Source organism: Eubalaena glacialis, chromosome 7 (genome assembly GCF_028564815.1).
Source record: "Eubalaena glacialis isolate mEubGla1 chromosome 7, mEubGla1.1.hap2.+ XY, whole genome shotgun sequence".
Lineage (NCBI taxonomy): Eukaryota > Metazoa > Chordata > Mammalia > Artiodactyla > Balaenidae > Eubalaena > Eubalaena glacialis.
In genome coordinates this window covers 107,929,794-107,945,267 of record NC_083722.1, presented here as the reverse complement: position 1 = coordinate 107,945,267, position 15,474 = coordinate 107,929,794, and the positions used below count along the sequence as shown (strand labels likewise).

General features: G+C 37.8%; 1 protein-coding gene across 4 annotated transcripts in view; it reads right to left on the bottom strand.

Annotated features, from left to right (window-relative positions):
- PPARG (peroxisome proliferator activated receptor gamma) overlaps positions 1 to 15,474 on the bottom strand; it is a 128,028-nt gene that overhangs the window by 46,702 nt on the left and 65,852 nt on the right. For all 4 annotated transcript variants that reach the window (XM_061197280.1, XM_061197281.1, XM_061197282.1 and 1 more), the window contains exons 3-4: positions 2,217 to 2,444; positions 659 to 828 (exon numbers count right to left, since the gene is read on the bottom strand). In XM_061197280.1, the coding sequence (XP_061053263.1) occupies positions 659 to 828; positions 2,217 to 2,436 (390 nt within the window). In that variant the 5' untranslated portion in view covers positions 2,437 to 2,444. The remainder of the gene's footprint in view (positions 1 to 658; positions 829 to 2,216; positions 2,445 to 15,474) is intronic.

The following is a 15,474-nucleotide window of genomic DNA, read 5'->3' as shown; positions in this document are numbered from 1 at the left end:
GCTCAAACTGATGCTGGAATAAGAAAGCACAGAGCATTGGTTTAGGAGTCATAAGATATATGTTCTGGTCCTGGCTCTGCCACTTACTGATGGATGACCATGGGCAAGTCTCACTGATTCATGATTTCTACACCTGTAAACTGGCCATAAATAAGCTTGACTTTATAGGACTGTTCTAAGGCTCAAATGAAGATTCTCTATCTATCTATCTATCTATCTACCTATCTACCTACCTACCTACCTACCTACCTATCTATCGGGTCTTACATACACAGAATATTCCACGGTATAGTGAAAAAAAATAATAGAATATTCAGGAAATCCGGGTACCAGTCTGGGTCAGCTCATCACTGTCTGTCCATGATACCTTGGACAAGTGACTTTTTTTTTTTTTTTTTAATCTGCAGAATGCAAGGTTCGAATTAGATGGTGCTGCATAGGACCAATTTGGAAAAAGGGAAGTGAGGCAAAGTAGCCTTGCTTTTAACAATTTTCTTAGGTTTTCAAGTATTATATCATTTGAAGAATGGGTTTTACCAAAAATATTTAAAAGCTTGACAATGTTATCTCAGTTCTTTGCCATCTGTTTGCAACAGGAAATGAAATAATAGGTACATTTTCAGCAAATTATTTCAAAAAAGAAAAAATTTTTTTTTACCTTGCATCCTTCACAAGCATGAACTCCATAGTGGAACCCTGAAGCTTTATCCCCACAGACACGGCATTCAATTGCCATGAGGGAGTTGGAAGGCTCTTCGTGAGGCTTATTGTACAGCTGAGTCTTTTCAGAATAGTAAGGTGGGGATGCAGGCTCCACTTTGATTGCACCTGTGTATAGAAAAACATGAGCAGGTAATTATCACATGAAAAACAATGCTCAAGAAGCAACAGGGCAAGTCACTATAGTACACCTTATTGCCATTATTTTATTATTTAAGTTAGATGCACTATGGAACATGAAAAATACACAGGAAAAAGTAGGCTTTGTAATCACAGGCAAGTCGCAACACCTCTGAGCCCCACCTGTGAAAAAAAATGGGGTTAACTTTGTGGTTAACTTTTAACTTTGTGGTTCTATGACCCTGCAATACCTCGTAATACTAAAGCTCTAACAGGCAACATATGGTATTTGAGATCATTAAGGTTATTTTGCTACATAATGTGCTGTATTTGGCATTCGTGACAATATTAAATTATACATTTTAATTTAAATGTTGCATTTTAGAAGTGTTTTAAAACCACTCTTGCAAAGGAAACAGAAGGAACATTGCCATGGAAAGGTAATGGTAAGCCCAGCTTGAAGGTACATGAAAAGTAAGAGACCAGGTTCCCATCAATGTTGAGTCAGAAAAGATGGTTTGTAAAATGATCTCTGATAGAGAGAGGCCCTATGGAAAGCAAGCACTATCTTTCCGCTGGTCAGGATCAGGCCTGTTAAATTTTCATATTAGGCTCCAACCAAAAGCCACACATATAAATATAACCAAGTATGTCATTTATCTTAAAAAAAAAAAAAACTAGAACTACAGGAAGTTCTTACTTATTGTCAAGTAATGGCTTGACATTACTTGGTGGTGGCTCTGGAAAAACAGCATATCAGCAAAGAGATAAAAATCAAGGAAAGAGCATCATAGAAATTTAATCTTGAAAAGTGCAGTTTTAGTTTTTCTTGAGTCTGATGGCTTGATGTGAATTGCGTTAATGGCATGGAGATTTATCAACGGTCTGCAATGTCAACATTTAAATTTGTGCTGAAAAATAGGTTTCACTGTAAGTTGTTCAAACTGCAGAATTAGGAAAGATGCAATAGTGATTTAGAGATAAGTTATAAAAAGTAACAAAATGTTCCTTATCTACTTACAAGTGGAAAAAAGAATTCAAAGTTTGGGGGGGATGGACTCTTAGCCTGAGATGCACCTGGCAAGGTAATCATGCTGGAAAATGTCCCTGAGAAGGAAAGAAGAAAAGAAAGAAAGAAGGGAGGCAGGAAGGAAGGGGGGGGGGGTGTGCAGAGAAAGATGATCTGGGGTGTTCGCACACTACCTTCCCTTTTGGTCAATTATAAATGCCCACTATTTCATGGATAAATGGGTGAATAAATGAATGGTAAACGGCTTCACTATAGGCTTTAGTCTCTGGAGCATTTATCCCAGTGTGAATGAGAGATTAGTCCAATTCTAGTCTCAGTAGTCTGAAAAGTGAAATAAACCTCATACTTTGGTACTCTTGGAGTTTCAGGTCATACTTATAATCCGCAACCATTGGGTCAGCTCTTGGGAATGGAATGTCTTCATAGTGTGGAGCGGAAATGCTGGAGAAATCAACGGTGGTGAAGGGCTTGATGTCAAAGGAGTGGGAGTGGTCATCCATCACAGAAAGATCCACGGAGCTGATCCCAAAGTTGGTGGGCCAAAACGGCATCTCTGTGTCAACCATGGTAATTTCTGAAATGGAGAAAAGAATAGCTATGACGTTAGTCCGGGAGGACAGTGCCATCTTGTAAAGATCCACAGAAAGGGAACAGAAAGAGTCTTGGGTCAAGTGACGTCACCTAGGTGATCATGAGGAGAGAAGAGAACATAGCCACCATCTTAGTGCCGTCCAGGCTGTTGAACTAATGGAGGGAAGTCACCCCTTACCTGGACATCACAGTTGAGAACCCTCTAATAGTGTCACGTGTACGGCATACTCATATCAATGTCTTACAAACAGCCCTGTTCTCATCAGAGCAGGATGACTTTCTTAAGGGTATCTGGGAATGGGTCTCTTGTTTTTTCCCAGCAAGCAGAGAGCTAAAGAATGTAGCTCTCAAAGGCTGACTCTTGCAAGAGGTTAAAGATTCCAGTTGTGGTCTTCATAAGAAAAACAAAGCGCCTTGAAAACACAAATAAGGAGACTAGTGCTGTGAATGTGCTTCAGTGGTTCCAAGAGGACGCATCAGGCACGGTTTGGGTTCACATGTCTGAATATCTACATGAATAAGTACCCAAACAACTTGAAGTTATCTGTCTTACAGTACAAACACTACTCTGGTGATAGCTTAAAGGTCATACGGGGTCTCAATGACATCCAGAAAAAAGTGTGTGCTCCTAATGACAGGGGCAGCCATTGAACTGTATCTTTTGTTCCAAATTTCATCTAAACCTACCTAACCCACGTCACTCCATTTACTTTGCCCATCTCCTCAGCATGCTTATTTTCTATTTCTCTATCCATTTTTCTTAGTATATATTACTTTCCTATCAAAATACACCTCTCTTGTCTCAACTGCAATATCCACAAAAGTGGGTTCATCAACTATGTCTCATCATGCCTATTGCAAAGTTCTTCTGTAGACAAAGTAAAGGTTGGCTGAGTTAAAGTTAGTGTATATGCTTCTGTATGAACACTGGGAAATGAAAATAAGGATGCAGAAAACGTCTGGGTTGCAAGAAAAATTGTTTGCTCATCATTTTACTGGTTTATTTTTGTTTCACTTTTAACGTATGACTTCAGTGACTGCCTGCCAACCAATGTCAGGCTTCTCAACACAGGAATCATATCCCTAGGGGTCATTTATTTTATTGAAAAGTTTCAGGGAAAATTTTAAAGATAAAATAGTTATTTATGTGTAAATAAACAGAGCAAAAAATTCACGTGATTTTAAAGATATACTGTGAAACTCCTAAAAAAACTTGATACTTGTAGTCCATTTCATGGCTAAAAGAACGCTATTTTTAAAAAAGAATAGACTATTTTAAAAAGCAGCTTTAGGTTTACTTAAAAATTGAGCAGAAACTACAAAGTTCTCATATACCCTTTTCCCTTTCTCCCTCCCCCGCAAACCCTGAAACACACAGCTTCCCCTATTATTAACGTGCATTTCCCCTATTATTAACACTTGCATTAGTGTGGTATGCTTGTTGACAAAACTGATGAACCAATAGTGATACATTATGATTAACTAAAACCCACAGTTTACAGTAGAATCCATTCTTTGTGCTGTTCATTCTATGGTTTTGACAAATGCATAATGTCAAGTATCCACCATCACAGCGTCACACAGGATGGTTTCACTGCTCTAAACACCGGCTGTGCTCTGCCTATTCATCCCTCCCCTCCTCCCCCGAGAACGCTGATTTTGTTGTCCTCTTCTACTAAGGGCAATTTTGGGTGCAAAAGCAGGGGAAGCACGGACCTACATCATAAATTAAAAAGTCTTTGTGTGGCATTCAAGGCCCTCCCTGACAGTCTGACTTGCTTTTTCAGTGTCATTTTCCACTCGGGATCCCAGACCTCACCCCCATTCTCATCAGTCCTGTGCTTGGGCGCATCACACTGTGTGCCCAGGGCAGATACTCTGCACTGCCTAGTCGCTCATCTCCGTTCACGCTGCTTCCTGAAGCTGCTCTCCTCCTTCTGTCCCTCATCACCACCCGTCACAATTCCCGTCTGTCTTTCCCATGGTAGTGGGGAATCCCACACTGGTCCAAATGCCACTTTCTCCATGAAACCTTCCACGAATTCTCCAACTTAAAAACACTCTCCATTCTCTGTGTTCCCACAGCACTGAGTACCTCTCTTTCACTCTGGTATAATTATTTGGATAAATATCTCCGCTGTTAGATTTCCAGTTCTGGAGCAAAGGACAGTGTCTTATTATTCTGTTTTCCTTTTAGACCTTATGCATAGTTGTTGTTTACTAAATGCTTGCCAACTGAATGATCATATTTTATAGGGAAGGACAGAACAAGTATTCATTTTTCTGTGAAAATGGAAAAAATAAAGATACTTTCTCAGTGGTTTAGTTTTGCTAAGACTTAAGCCCCCCAGAAAAGATGTAATCTTCAATATCATAAATAAAATACAGTTTAAGCTGTAACTCCTCCTCTCAACAACGTATACTCAGTTTTTCTCTTCTGATAATTGCAGGAGGAAGATTAGGGTACTGTAAACTTTTTTTCTACATAGAAAGGACAAAGTAAGAAAGAAAAACAGTTTGCCTCTTCATCTCTATGAAAACAAATTATCCCAGTACACACTTTCCTTCCCCTCTTTCCCTTCTCCCTGTCCTCTTACTCTGGGACATCTTGACCTAAACAATATTACTCCACGGGGGCCATGGTTACTGGGAGGCACAGTGGTTCCCTAGACATTTTATTTTGACTTAAAGATGGGGTCCAGGGAGCCTGCTTCTAATTTTGTCTCCAGAAAACATAAGCTACTGTTTCTGCCAAGCTGTAAGTTGAGTAGGTGTTTTTCGTTACTCCATGCAATTACTCATGAAAGAACAAATGAACAAAATGCTTGCATGGACAACAGTCCTTCTCAGGGATAAGTAACAGTGTCTTAACTTTCCAGCTGGGTGACAGGAGTGCATTGCGTCAGGCACATCATTAATTTCACAGCCTTTGATGTGTTTCAAGCAGGCAGGAGTCTTGAGGCAGACACTGTGGGGAAGGACATAGACGTGTGCCATTTATCTCAGACCTTCACCTTGGCTTTAAACTCTACGATACTCAATGAGCAGACTTCACAACGCGCCGAAGTATAATGTAGTTAAACAAAAAGACATATCAGCAAAAATACAGCAACTTCTCTCATCTGAGAGGCATCATTATTCGGGAGTATGGAAGTGGGTCAGAAAAGATGTTAAATGATAAAAATCAAGCACTAGAACTATACAGTTTACCTTTGGGGTTCTACGTTATCCCTTATGAAAAGAAAAGAAAAACTTCTACTAGAATGTCTGGAGAAATGCTGTGCCTCCTTAATAATGACATTAGCTAATATTAATAGAACCCTAAATCTCTGTTAAGTATTATACCAAATACAATGCTTGGACTGTCTCACTGAATGCTCACAATGGCCCTATGAGGTAGGTACACTTATAAATCCCCTTAAAGAAGAGGAAACTGAGGCACAGTTACGGAAATAACTTGCCTAAGACCACCCAGCTACTAAGGAGTACAGCTGGGTTGTGAACCCAGATGGCCTAAAACTCCACAGCCCGCACACGTGACTTTCTAAACTTAATACTGATTAGAAAAACAAATCTCTTCCTGATCTTCTAGTTCTATATTAAATAACAATTAATTTCGACGAACCTTCGCTGAACACCTATGATGTGCCAGGTACAGGGGGCTGGGGATGCACTATGAAGGGTGAGTAATTCTCAAATGGAAGCTTCACTGGAGAAACATGTTATGTTGAACAAGAGTGGGTGCAGGAAAGAGCCTTTCCTACACGTCTAAAACTTAGTAGCCTTGTTGGAAGTGACCTTAGAAAGATACTTAATCACCGATTTTTTTCAATCTCTTCTCATTTGTTTCAGTTCAAGGTCATGGTACTCATAAATATTATTCATCCAGCCCCTCCTTATTGATCTATTCAAATCACTTTGCAGTGTAAACTGACCTGTGAATTTCCTAATTCCTCTCCCGTTACAAGAGCAGATATCCAGAGACAAAAATCACTCTGAAATGTCAGAGCAGAAAGGGCGTTTTGGAGATAATCTAAGCTCCTCATCTGGCAGTTGAAGAAAACCAGGCAAAGCGATGTGCTCAGGAGCTCAGGGCTAGAGGCCAAGTCCACGGGAGTCCAGGTTCTCTGTCTCCTACCCCTAGCATCCTCCACACTGCATTACGAAGTTGTTACCATGTGTAAATACGTTGAAAAGGGGACTTTTTAACCTATACCAATTTTCACAGATCCAGACTTTTTGGTCTTAACTAACACACAGGAATGACATCAAATTTATGAAGGAAAAAATGTCTCATGCAAGGAGCCATTTACTGGTTGACAAATTAGAATAAAGAAATTGGTAGTAGAATTTGTTTCTAACAAAAGTAATAAATTCCAAATTCATCAAAAGGTTTAGGGAACAGTCTCATAAAGTGAGCATCGTATCTGTCCAAGTCTTTACATAATAAATACAGATGTATGTATTTGTTTGTTTGTTCGTTGCAGGTTGCTGTTCTGAACATTAACAACTGAAGATGGAGAGCTAGTAGCGAGTTAGAAGCCCTGGGTTTGAATCCTGACCTCTTTCTTGTCAATTTTGTGATCTCTTTATCCCTAATTATCCCCATCTGTAAATAAGCATACTGCCGACCTCACAGAATTGCTGTGAAGATTCAGTTAAATAATACATGTAAAGCATCCAGCATAGGGCCAGACAGTAAGTTCTCCATAAATGTAATTATTGGTAGTCGTGGTAACTTTTGTCACCAGGGTAACCAGAGTACTAGAATCATGTAAAAGGTAGGCTAAAAGCTCCCCAACGCTACCACTAGGGGACAGGAAAAGGAAGAAACAGCAGCAAAGTCCCATTGTTCAAACAGGATTACGCCTAAAACAGATGTCCTGTTTTAAAGGCCTCTGCAAAAGGAGAGTCCACAGCCTCTCTGGGTTACTCATTCCAATGTTAAATTGCTCTTCTGTAGCCAGGAAAGTCTATGTCTTATCTGGCATTTCCCCAACTGTGTTATACATATGTTAATGATGTTCCTTTTAAAATAATTAAAAAGAAAAAAATTCTGGTGGGCAAATAAACTTAGGAAATGCTAGGTGAAGCCAGTTTAAATGGGTCTATTGCAGGACTTCTTAGAATTATATGCTAATAATCCATGAGAATATACAAAAGAGAGGGGAGGGTACGGCCTACAACGTTTGAGGAGTTTACCATCTGATGGAATAGAGTTTGTGAAATGATGGTCTGACCTATGTTGTTGGAGTATGTAAGTTTTTCTTTCATTTTCTAAACATACAGTTATCATCCTCTGCATACTTGTCCTTTACCACATGTACTTGAAAAGTTTTATTAAGTTGTCCCTTAGGTTTTCTTTAACTTTAGAGTGACTAAGGGCAAGGATTTATGTTGGTTAAAACAATGAGAGAAAGGATTTCTAACTTAAACCACAGAGAAAGGAATCACTGCAAAGACTAATGCTCCTTTTACAGAAACTATCCTAAAAGCCTCCAGACAGGAAAAAAAAAAAAAAAAAAGTCCCCTATAAAAGGGTCAGGAATCAGAATGACACTGAACTGCCCAAGAGCAGAACCAGAAGCTGGAAAATCAACAGAGCAGTATTTTCAAAATTCAAAGAAAAAAATTATTTCCAACTTAGAATTTTATATTCAGCCAAACCATCACTCAAGTGTAAGAGGAGAATAAAGACATTTTCAGAAATATAAGACCTCAAGAAAAAGTCACCTCCCATGTGTTTTTTCCCAGAGTTCTACACCAGAACAAAAAGGAAACATGGGATCCAGGAAGCAAAGGATTGAGGCACAGGAGAGAGGTGGAAGGAAGACCCAGGACAACAGATCCTGAGCAGAACCTGTTCCTTGAGAAAACGGATCGGAGGATGGCGGTGGCCTCATGAGATTCCCTGAGAAACCGCAATGCCTGAGACGTGCAAATGCCCACTTTGAGGGAGAGTTTGAGAATGAACTAGTGACAGGTATGGAGAAAAGGAACAACAACAAAGTGAGTAATTACTAATTAAAAAAAAAAAAAAAAAAGAATGATTAACTCCAGAAAAAACAAACAGCTATTCAGGGTCAGAAGTAAAACTGTAGGGCCTTTCCTGCTGGTCCAGTGGTAAAGAATCTGCCTTCCAATGCAGGGGACGCGAGTTTCATCCCCCAAACTAAGCCCGCGCCCCAACACGAGAGCCTGTGAGCCACAAGCTACAGAGCCCACGCACCCCGGAGCCCACGCGCCACAACTAGAGAGAAGCCTGCGTGCTGCAATGAAGACCCGACGCAGCCAAAAAAAAAGTAAAACTGCAGTACACTGTCCGGCTCAATTGTAAGCGCACTTCCAAAATTACTGCGATGTAAACACAGACAACTAGTTTCACCTAAAATTACGAATAACCAACTGTGAGGGTGGGTTGCGGGAGAGGAGAAGTGTACGTTTTGGGAAAGGGAGTGTGATGGCAAAGGGCTAAATTCTTATCTTCTGCAGCAGTAAGTCAGTGGGTAATGAATACAATTTTAAAAATAGCAGTATATGCATGTTAAACATACAGCAGTAAAAACCAGGAGACATGTTTTAAAAAGTTAAAAATCATTGCCTCTGAGAAGTGGGAACTAGGTGTAGGTTGAAGATTGCGGTTCTTCATTCAAAGCTTTGTACTACGATCTGACTTCTAAAACTGTGTACAAATATTACTTTGATAAAAGTAAAAATTAAGTTAAATATCTTTAAACTGCAGTATTTTCCCATGATTTCACCTAACAGAGGGAGTAAATATATTCCTTGCCTGTTTCCCAGTCCTCTTAAAGGACTTATCATGCAATAACCTGGAAAAGCAGAGAGAATTTTAATGTAGTTTCAAGTAAAATAAAGGAGTATCAGAAAATATTTTTGATACTTGACCAACAGATGACTGTCCTTGTGACTCAAGCATTTAAAAAATAAATTCTGTCAATTCATTTCTTTTCCTTCACTGGTATCATGAGTTTTAATTAGCAAAGGAAGAAAAAGACTCTGGACCCCATTAGCAGAAGTATAGTTTAATAGTAGCTAATTATTTCTAGGCACGTATCGTATGACAGGCACTGTACCTTAGACCCATTACATATGTAATTTATAATTTGTTAATGTATGTATAATTTAGAAATGTGCATATAGTAATATAACTTACATATATAAATAGTCCTATGGGTTGTAAATAATTATAATTACTACCCAATAGACTAAAAACATTAGACAGAAAGAGGTAAGTGATTTGCCCAATACAACTAATAGGTATTGGAACCGGGGTTTGAATTCTGTTATGGTTTCTCTGAACAGAGAACCTCTTATTTTGGACACCAGGAATTAAGAAAAGGATTAAAATTCCTTAGTGTGGAATTTTAGTGGATTCCTTAGTGTGTCATTTGTTTCTTTAATATAAGAAAATATGTTTTCATTGTGTTGTCTACTTAAACTATATTACAAACCAAATTCAGTGCTTCTGTCCTGGTGATACTCCCATCGATAGCCTTGGCAGAGGCTGAAAGCATTCTAATACATATCTTTATAAGCACATTTCTTTATAAAAAGCCAGAAGGTCTCATAGCAAATTTCCAAATTCAGACCAACAAAGGGCATATGATCAGCTTTAGAGAAGACCATGTTAGTTTATGCTTTCTAAAAATTCATTTTCTCTTGCATGGGCCACGTCTTGTTTAGATAGCTTGCTTAATCCAGTCCTGAGGTATCAGGGGACAGGAAAGATGATAGGATCATGCCCTCATCCGGAATGATCATTTCTTCCACTATCTTAGCTGGAGATTCAAGTCCTCTTTCTCATCATGGTCAAACTAGTTCAAGGTTGGTTCTTCTGCTAAAACCACCTTCACATGTTTCTAAAAGGAGACTTACTAAAAACTAGTCAGGACTAAGGCTAAATCTGTTGAACAGTTAGTTACTCTGGTTTAGCTGAAACTCTAGTCTTGCCTAGCACACACCAGCAGCCAGCGAAGACTGGTACTTAGGTCAGAAAAAAGGAACTGGAATGATTCCCCCTGGCCAGCTCCTTCCGCGCAATTTGGTTTTGGTTTTGCAGTGACAGGGGAAGGAAAATGGGAGACAGGAGACCGAATGGAAAGGAAAAAAATGCAAGGGATCCTCCACAAGTTTGTAGCTACTTAGAAAGGAGGGAGCCACCAAAGATCTGCCAAAGGACTGTTTCTCCTTGCTTTGTCCACCTGTCAACCACTGTAAGGGACCTCCTGCAACCAGGAAGAGATAGAGTGGGTAGGTGTTTTTAAAGAAAACTTTACTACTGAAGCATCTCTAATAGCCTGAAATTATGCTAGAGGGGAAAGCTGGCCTTACTCAGAGTTGTTTAGTCTGGCAAAGTGAGTGATACACTATGCTTCTGTTTACTCTTTTGTTTTCAATTTACTGTGCCAAGCACTCTTAATGAGAAGACAATGGTCTTAAGCTATACAAACTCTGAGAACAAAAGTGTCAAAACCGATGTAGCCAGATCACTTGTGGTTATGGGATGAAGTGCAGATTTTCACTAGCTATACTATATATTATCTTAAAACATATTGCCATGTGACATTAAAATATTCTTAGTAAGCATTTTTCATTCTAAGTCCTCCTCCTGAGCCATTATAGCATTATCAAAAATATTCTACATGAAAACATTTGATACAACACAACACTCATCCATGAGTTCAAAAAACCTCTTCACTAGGAAGGGTGAGAAACTTCATTAATCTGATAAAGAACAGCTATTTAAAAAAGACAAAAAACCTAAAGTAGCCATCATACTTGACAGTGAAATATCTAAGCTTTCCTTCTGAGATCAGGAATAAGATAAGGATACTAGTTATCATCAACACTGGAGATCCTATCCAATCCAACAACAACAACAACAACAAAAAGACACAGAATTAGAAAAGTAGAAATAAAACTAACATTACTCACAGATGACATGATTGTATAAAAAAAAATAAAACCATTACAGTTAAAAGGAGAATTTAGCAAAGTTCCTGGATATAAGGTTGATATTAAAAAATCAACTATATTTCTATAAGCCAGCAACAAACAGAAAATGTCATTTTAAAATGATGTTTACAATAGCATCAAAACCATCAAATACCCAGGGAAAAAATCTAGCAAAATATGAGTACAATCTCTATGCTGAAAACTCAAAAGTATATTGAAAAATATCTAAATAAATGAAGGGATATATCATGTTCATGGGCTGGAAGGCTCAGTATTACAAAGCTGTCAATTCTCCACATTTATCTATAGATTCAGAACAATTCCAATCAAAATCCTAGCATTTTTGTCTGGAAACTGACATGTTGAGCCTAAAATTTATGTGGCTATTTAAAGGGCCAAGACTAGCCGGGGCAATCTTGAAGAGAAGAAAAATGCTGGAGGACTTATACTACCAGATACCAGAACCAATGATAAAGCTACAGTCATTAAGACCAGATGTTGGTTGGTGCAAAGATAGAAAAATAGACCAATGCAACCAATGCAAGCCCAGAATCAATGCCACATGTAAACGGTCACCTAGTTTATGAAAAAATGTCACTGTAGTAGGGCAAGGATAATATTTTCAGTAAGCAGAGTAGGTAAACTGGATATCCATATAGAGGAAAAAAAGGTTCAACCCCTACCTTATACCATACACAAAAATCAATTTCATGTGAACTGCAGATCTCAGTGTGAAATATTAAACAAAAGAGCATTAAAAATAAAAACTAGGACAACACCTTATCAACCTTGGAGTAGGCAAAGATTTATTCAACAGCATATAAAAAGCACTGATCATAAAAGAAAAATGTGATACACTGGACTATATTAGGATTAAAAACTGTTCATTAAGTGAATAAAAAAGCAACAGAGTGGGAGAAGGTATCTGCAATACACATATTTGACAAAGTTCGCTTTAAAACTCATATCTAAAGTACCTGATATAAAAACAGGCAAAAGACTTGATCAGGTACTTTGCAAAAGAGGATAGCCAAATGGACAACAAATATTTTAAAAGGTGCTTAACTTTACAGTCATCAGAGAAAGGGAAATAAAAATTAGAAATAAAAATTACAAGATGATACCACCACTTACCCACCAGAGTGATAAAATGAAAAAGATTGAAAATGCTAAGAACCAGGGAAGATGTGGAGTGAATGAAACACTCAGACACTGCTGGTGGAGGTATACACTGGTACAGCCGCATTCAGTACCGTTTGGTAGTGACTCGAGGCTGAACACGTCCTACAGCCCAAGTATATATCTAACAAAAAGTGTATACCTGTTCACTGAAAGACCAATACGAGAGTGCTCACAGTTGTACTGTTTGCAATACTGAAAACCACCTGAATGCCCATCATCAGTAGGGTAGGAAGATATATTGTGATATATTCGCACAGTGAAATACCATACAGTAATGAGAATGAAGGGCAATTACACTCAATAACGTGATTAATCTAACAAACAAGTACTGAGCAAAAGAATCCAGATACAAAAGAGTAAACCATGTATGATTCTACTTACATAAAATTCAAAAACAGGCAAAACTAATCTATGGGTTAGAAATTAAAATAGTCAGAGGGCTTCTGGAATGCTGGTATTGTTCTGTTCTTTATCTGGGTGCAAATTACATAAGTATGTTCATTTGTGAAATGATTTACACATTTTCTCTAATAAAAAGGTTAAATAAGAGAGATGTTTCATATGGGTCCAGGAAGTCGGGGTTGATAGAAGCAAACGTTAAGACCAATTACATAGCCAGCAAAAACTCTTCCATTTGTATTACAAAGGATTGGTGTAGAATTTCCAGGGCACTCATTTGACAATTTTCCTAGTCAGAAGTTGTAAAACTGTATTGAAATGAGTCTTAATAAACTACCTATTTTTTAAACTGGCTTCCTTGTACAATAAAGGCTAGATACATATTTAACCAAGGTTCTCGAATCAGTGTAAACAAGGCAGGTAAAAATTCACAGGGTGCACACTTCATCCTAAGGAATGAGTATTAGAAGTTATGTTTTTGCTTTAGATATGTTTGGCCTTTTCTGTTTTACAAGAACCCCGTATTTTTTTTTTAAACAATGCAGGAAATCTTTTTCCAAAAACTAATGCCTACATTAGGAGTCCCGTGTTTGGGAAGTTAATGTGCTTGGAACAGTTGAGTTGTCTTTTGAGACATTCCATTTAAGTGAAATAAATCAACAGGTTAAATCCAAGCTACCAATTTTATGCTAATTATTTAACTCTTCTCTGTATCAACAATCTACTTTATAAACCTTGTTCCTTACAAGAGTCATCATTATATTTTACTATGGTGTTTCTCTTCCCAAAACTTCTCCTTGTTTTACTTTTCTTGGGCATTTTTCTTTCTCAATATCTTAATCTCAGTACATGCTCAGTCAGTAATACAAAACCAAAACCACCTCAAATCAAGATAACCAATGACCTAAAACTATGTGCAAGGTATTTTTCAGGCCCCACAAGAAATACATTATAATGTAGTTCTTGAGCTCGAAAAGTTACCAAGATGAAAGATGTTTGATAACAGAAGAAAGTACAGAGAAAATAAGTGCTCTAAAAACATCGAGGAGACAGAGACTCACACGTTCTGAAATAATCGGGGATATCGCCTCGGTAGAGATGGGTTTTGAATTATGAGGGCCCAGTGGAGTGACTGGGATTTGGATTATTACTGATAAAGATATTCCAAGGAAAATATACTTGTCTCCATCATCCAGCATGGCCCTTCTATGACCTGAGTTTATTTAAGCAATAATAACAAAATGAATATAACACCAAAGAGGATTAGATTTCATGTAGGACAGACGCTTGCACATTGGATTGGTTTCTCCTGGTCAGTTGTTTGTACCTTGTAATTGGCTAGAGGTGTATTGTATCAATGGCAAAGAGATTTCTTCGTAAATGGGAAAAATTTCTATGTGAACCTGGCCATGATTAGGTCAAACTCACACCTTTGGATCTTTTTAGCATCATACTTTAATCAACTAAGCAAACTTGCCCAGTCTACATAATAGATTTTTAATTTTTTTTTTGGCAGCACGGCATGTGGGATCTTAGTTCCCCGATCAGGGATTGAACCTGGGCCCTCAGCAGTGAGAACGCAGAGTCCTAACCACTGGGACGCCAGGCAATTCCCAGTAAGTCTTTAATTTTTAAAACTAAACTAAAGGCAGAGTTTTAGGTAAAGTGTAAGACAATAGTAAAATAATATCCAATTATCTTACATTAAAAATATTTAATTGCTAACGCAAAGCAAAAAAATAAGAATAATGAATATCTTACTTACTCCAAAAGAAATAAGGGGAGCCATCGTGTTCACATGTCTGAAACATGTGAAGGATATCAGAACTTCTGTTCTGTTACTAAGTTTTGTCACTGGCTCTTTGCCAAAACAAGAAATTGAACCTTGGTTTCTTTCTTCTAGAACTATGATTAATAATAAGTATCTTTCAGATAATATCTAAATATTCTGAAAAAAATTCTAAGGAAAAGATTGGAAGAGAGTAAGAAGTAACTCTGACCTAATTCACTATGGAAATAGAAAACTTTTGATAGTATGGATAATGAAAATCTGTATCATCCCAAAGTGTAACTTCCGTTTTAGAGGTGAGAAGACAAAACTAACATTTGTTGGACACTGATTACATACCAGACACTGCTCTAAGTGCTTTATATATTGGATATTAGTTACTTAACCAAGTAAGGTACCTTTCTGCTAGCAAATAAGCCTCTTGAAGTTCAAATGAATACTGAAGTATCAAAAGGTAGGCAGACTTGCAAAAGAAGCCAGGCATTTGGATAATTCACAAACTTATAACATTCAAATTAATATTCAACTAATGATATTCAAACCAATGGAGGGCCATGGTGCAAATAACTCTAAATAACAGGTAATTCAAAATATATTTGTACCTGGTTTTTAGCATATACTATAATATTGTTGCTTATATTAACATCAGTTTTAGAATATTATTCAG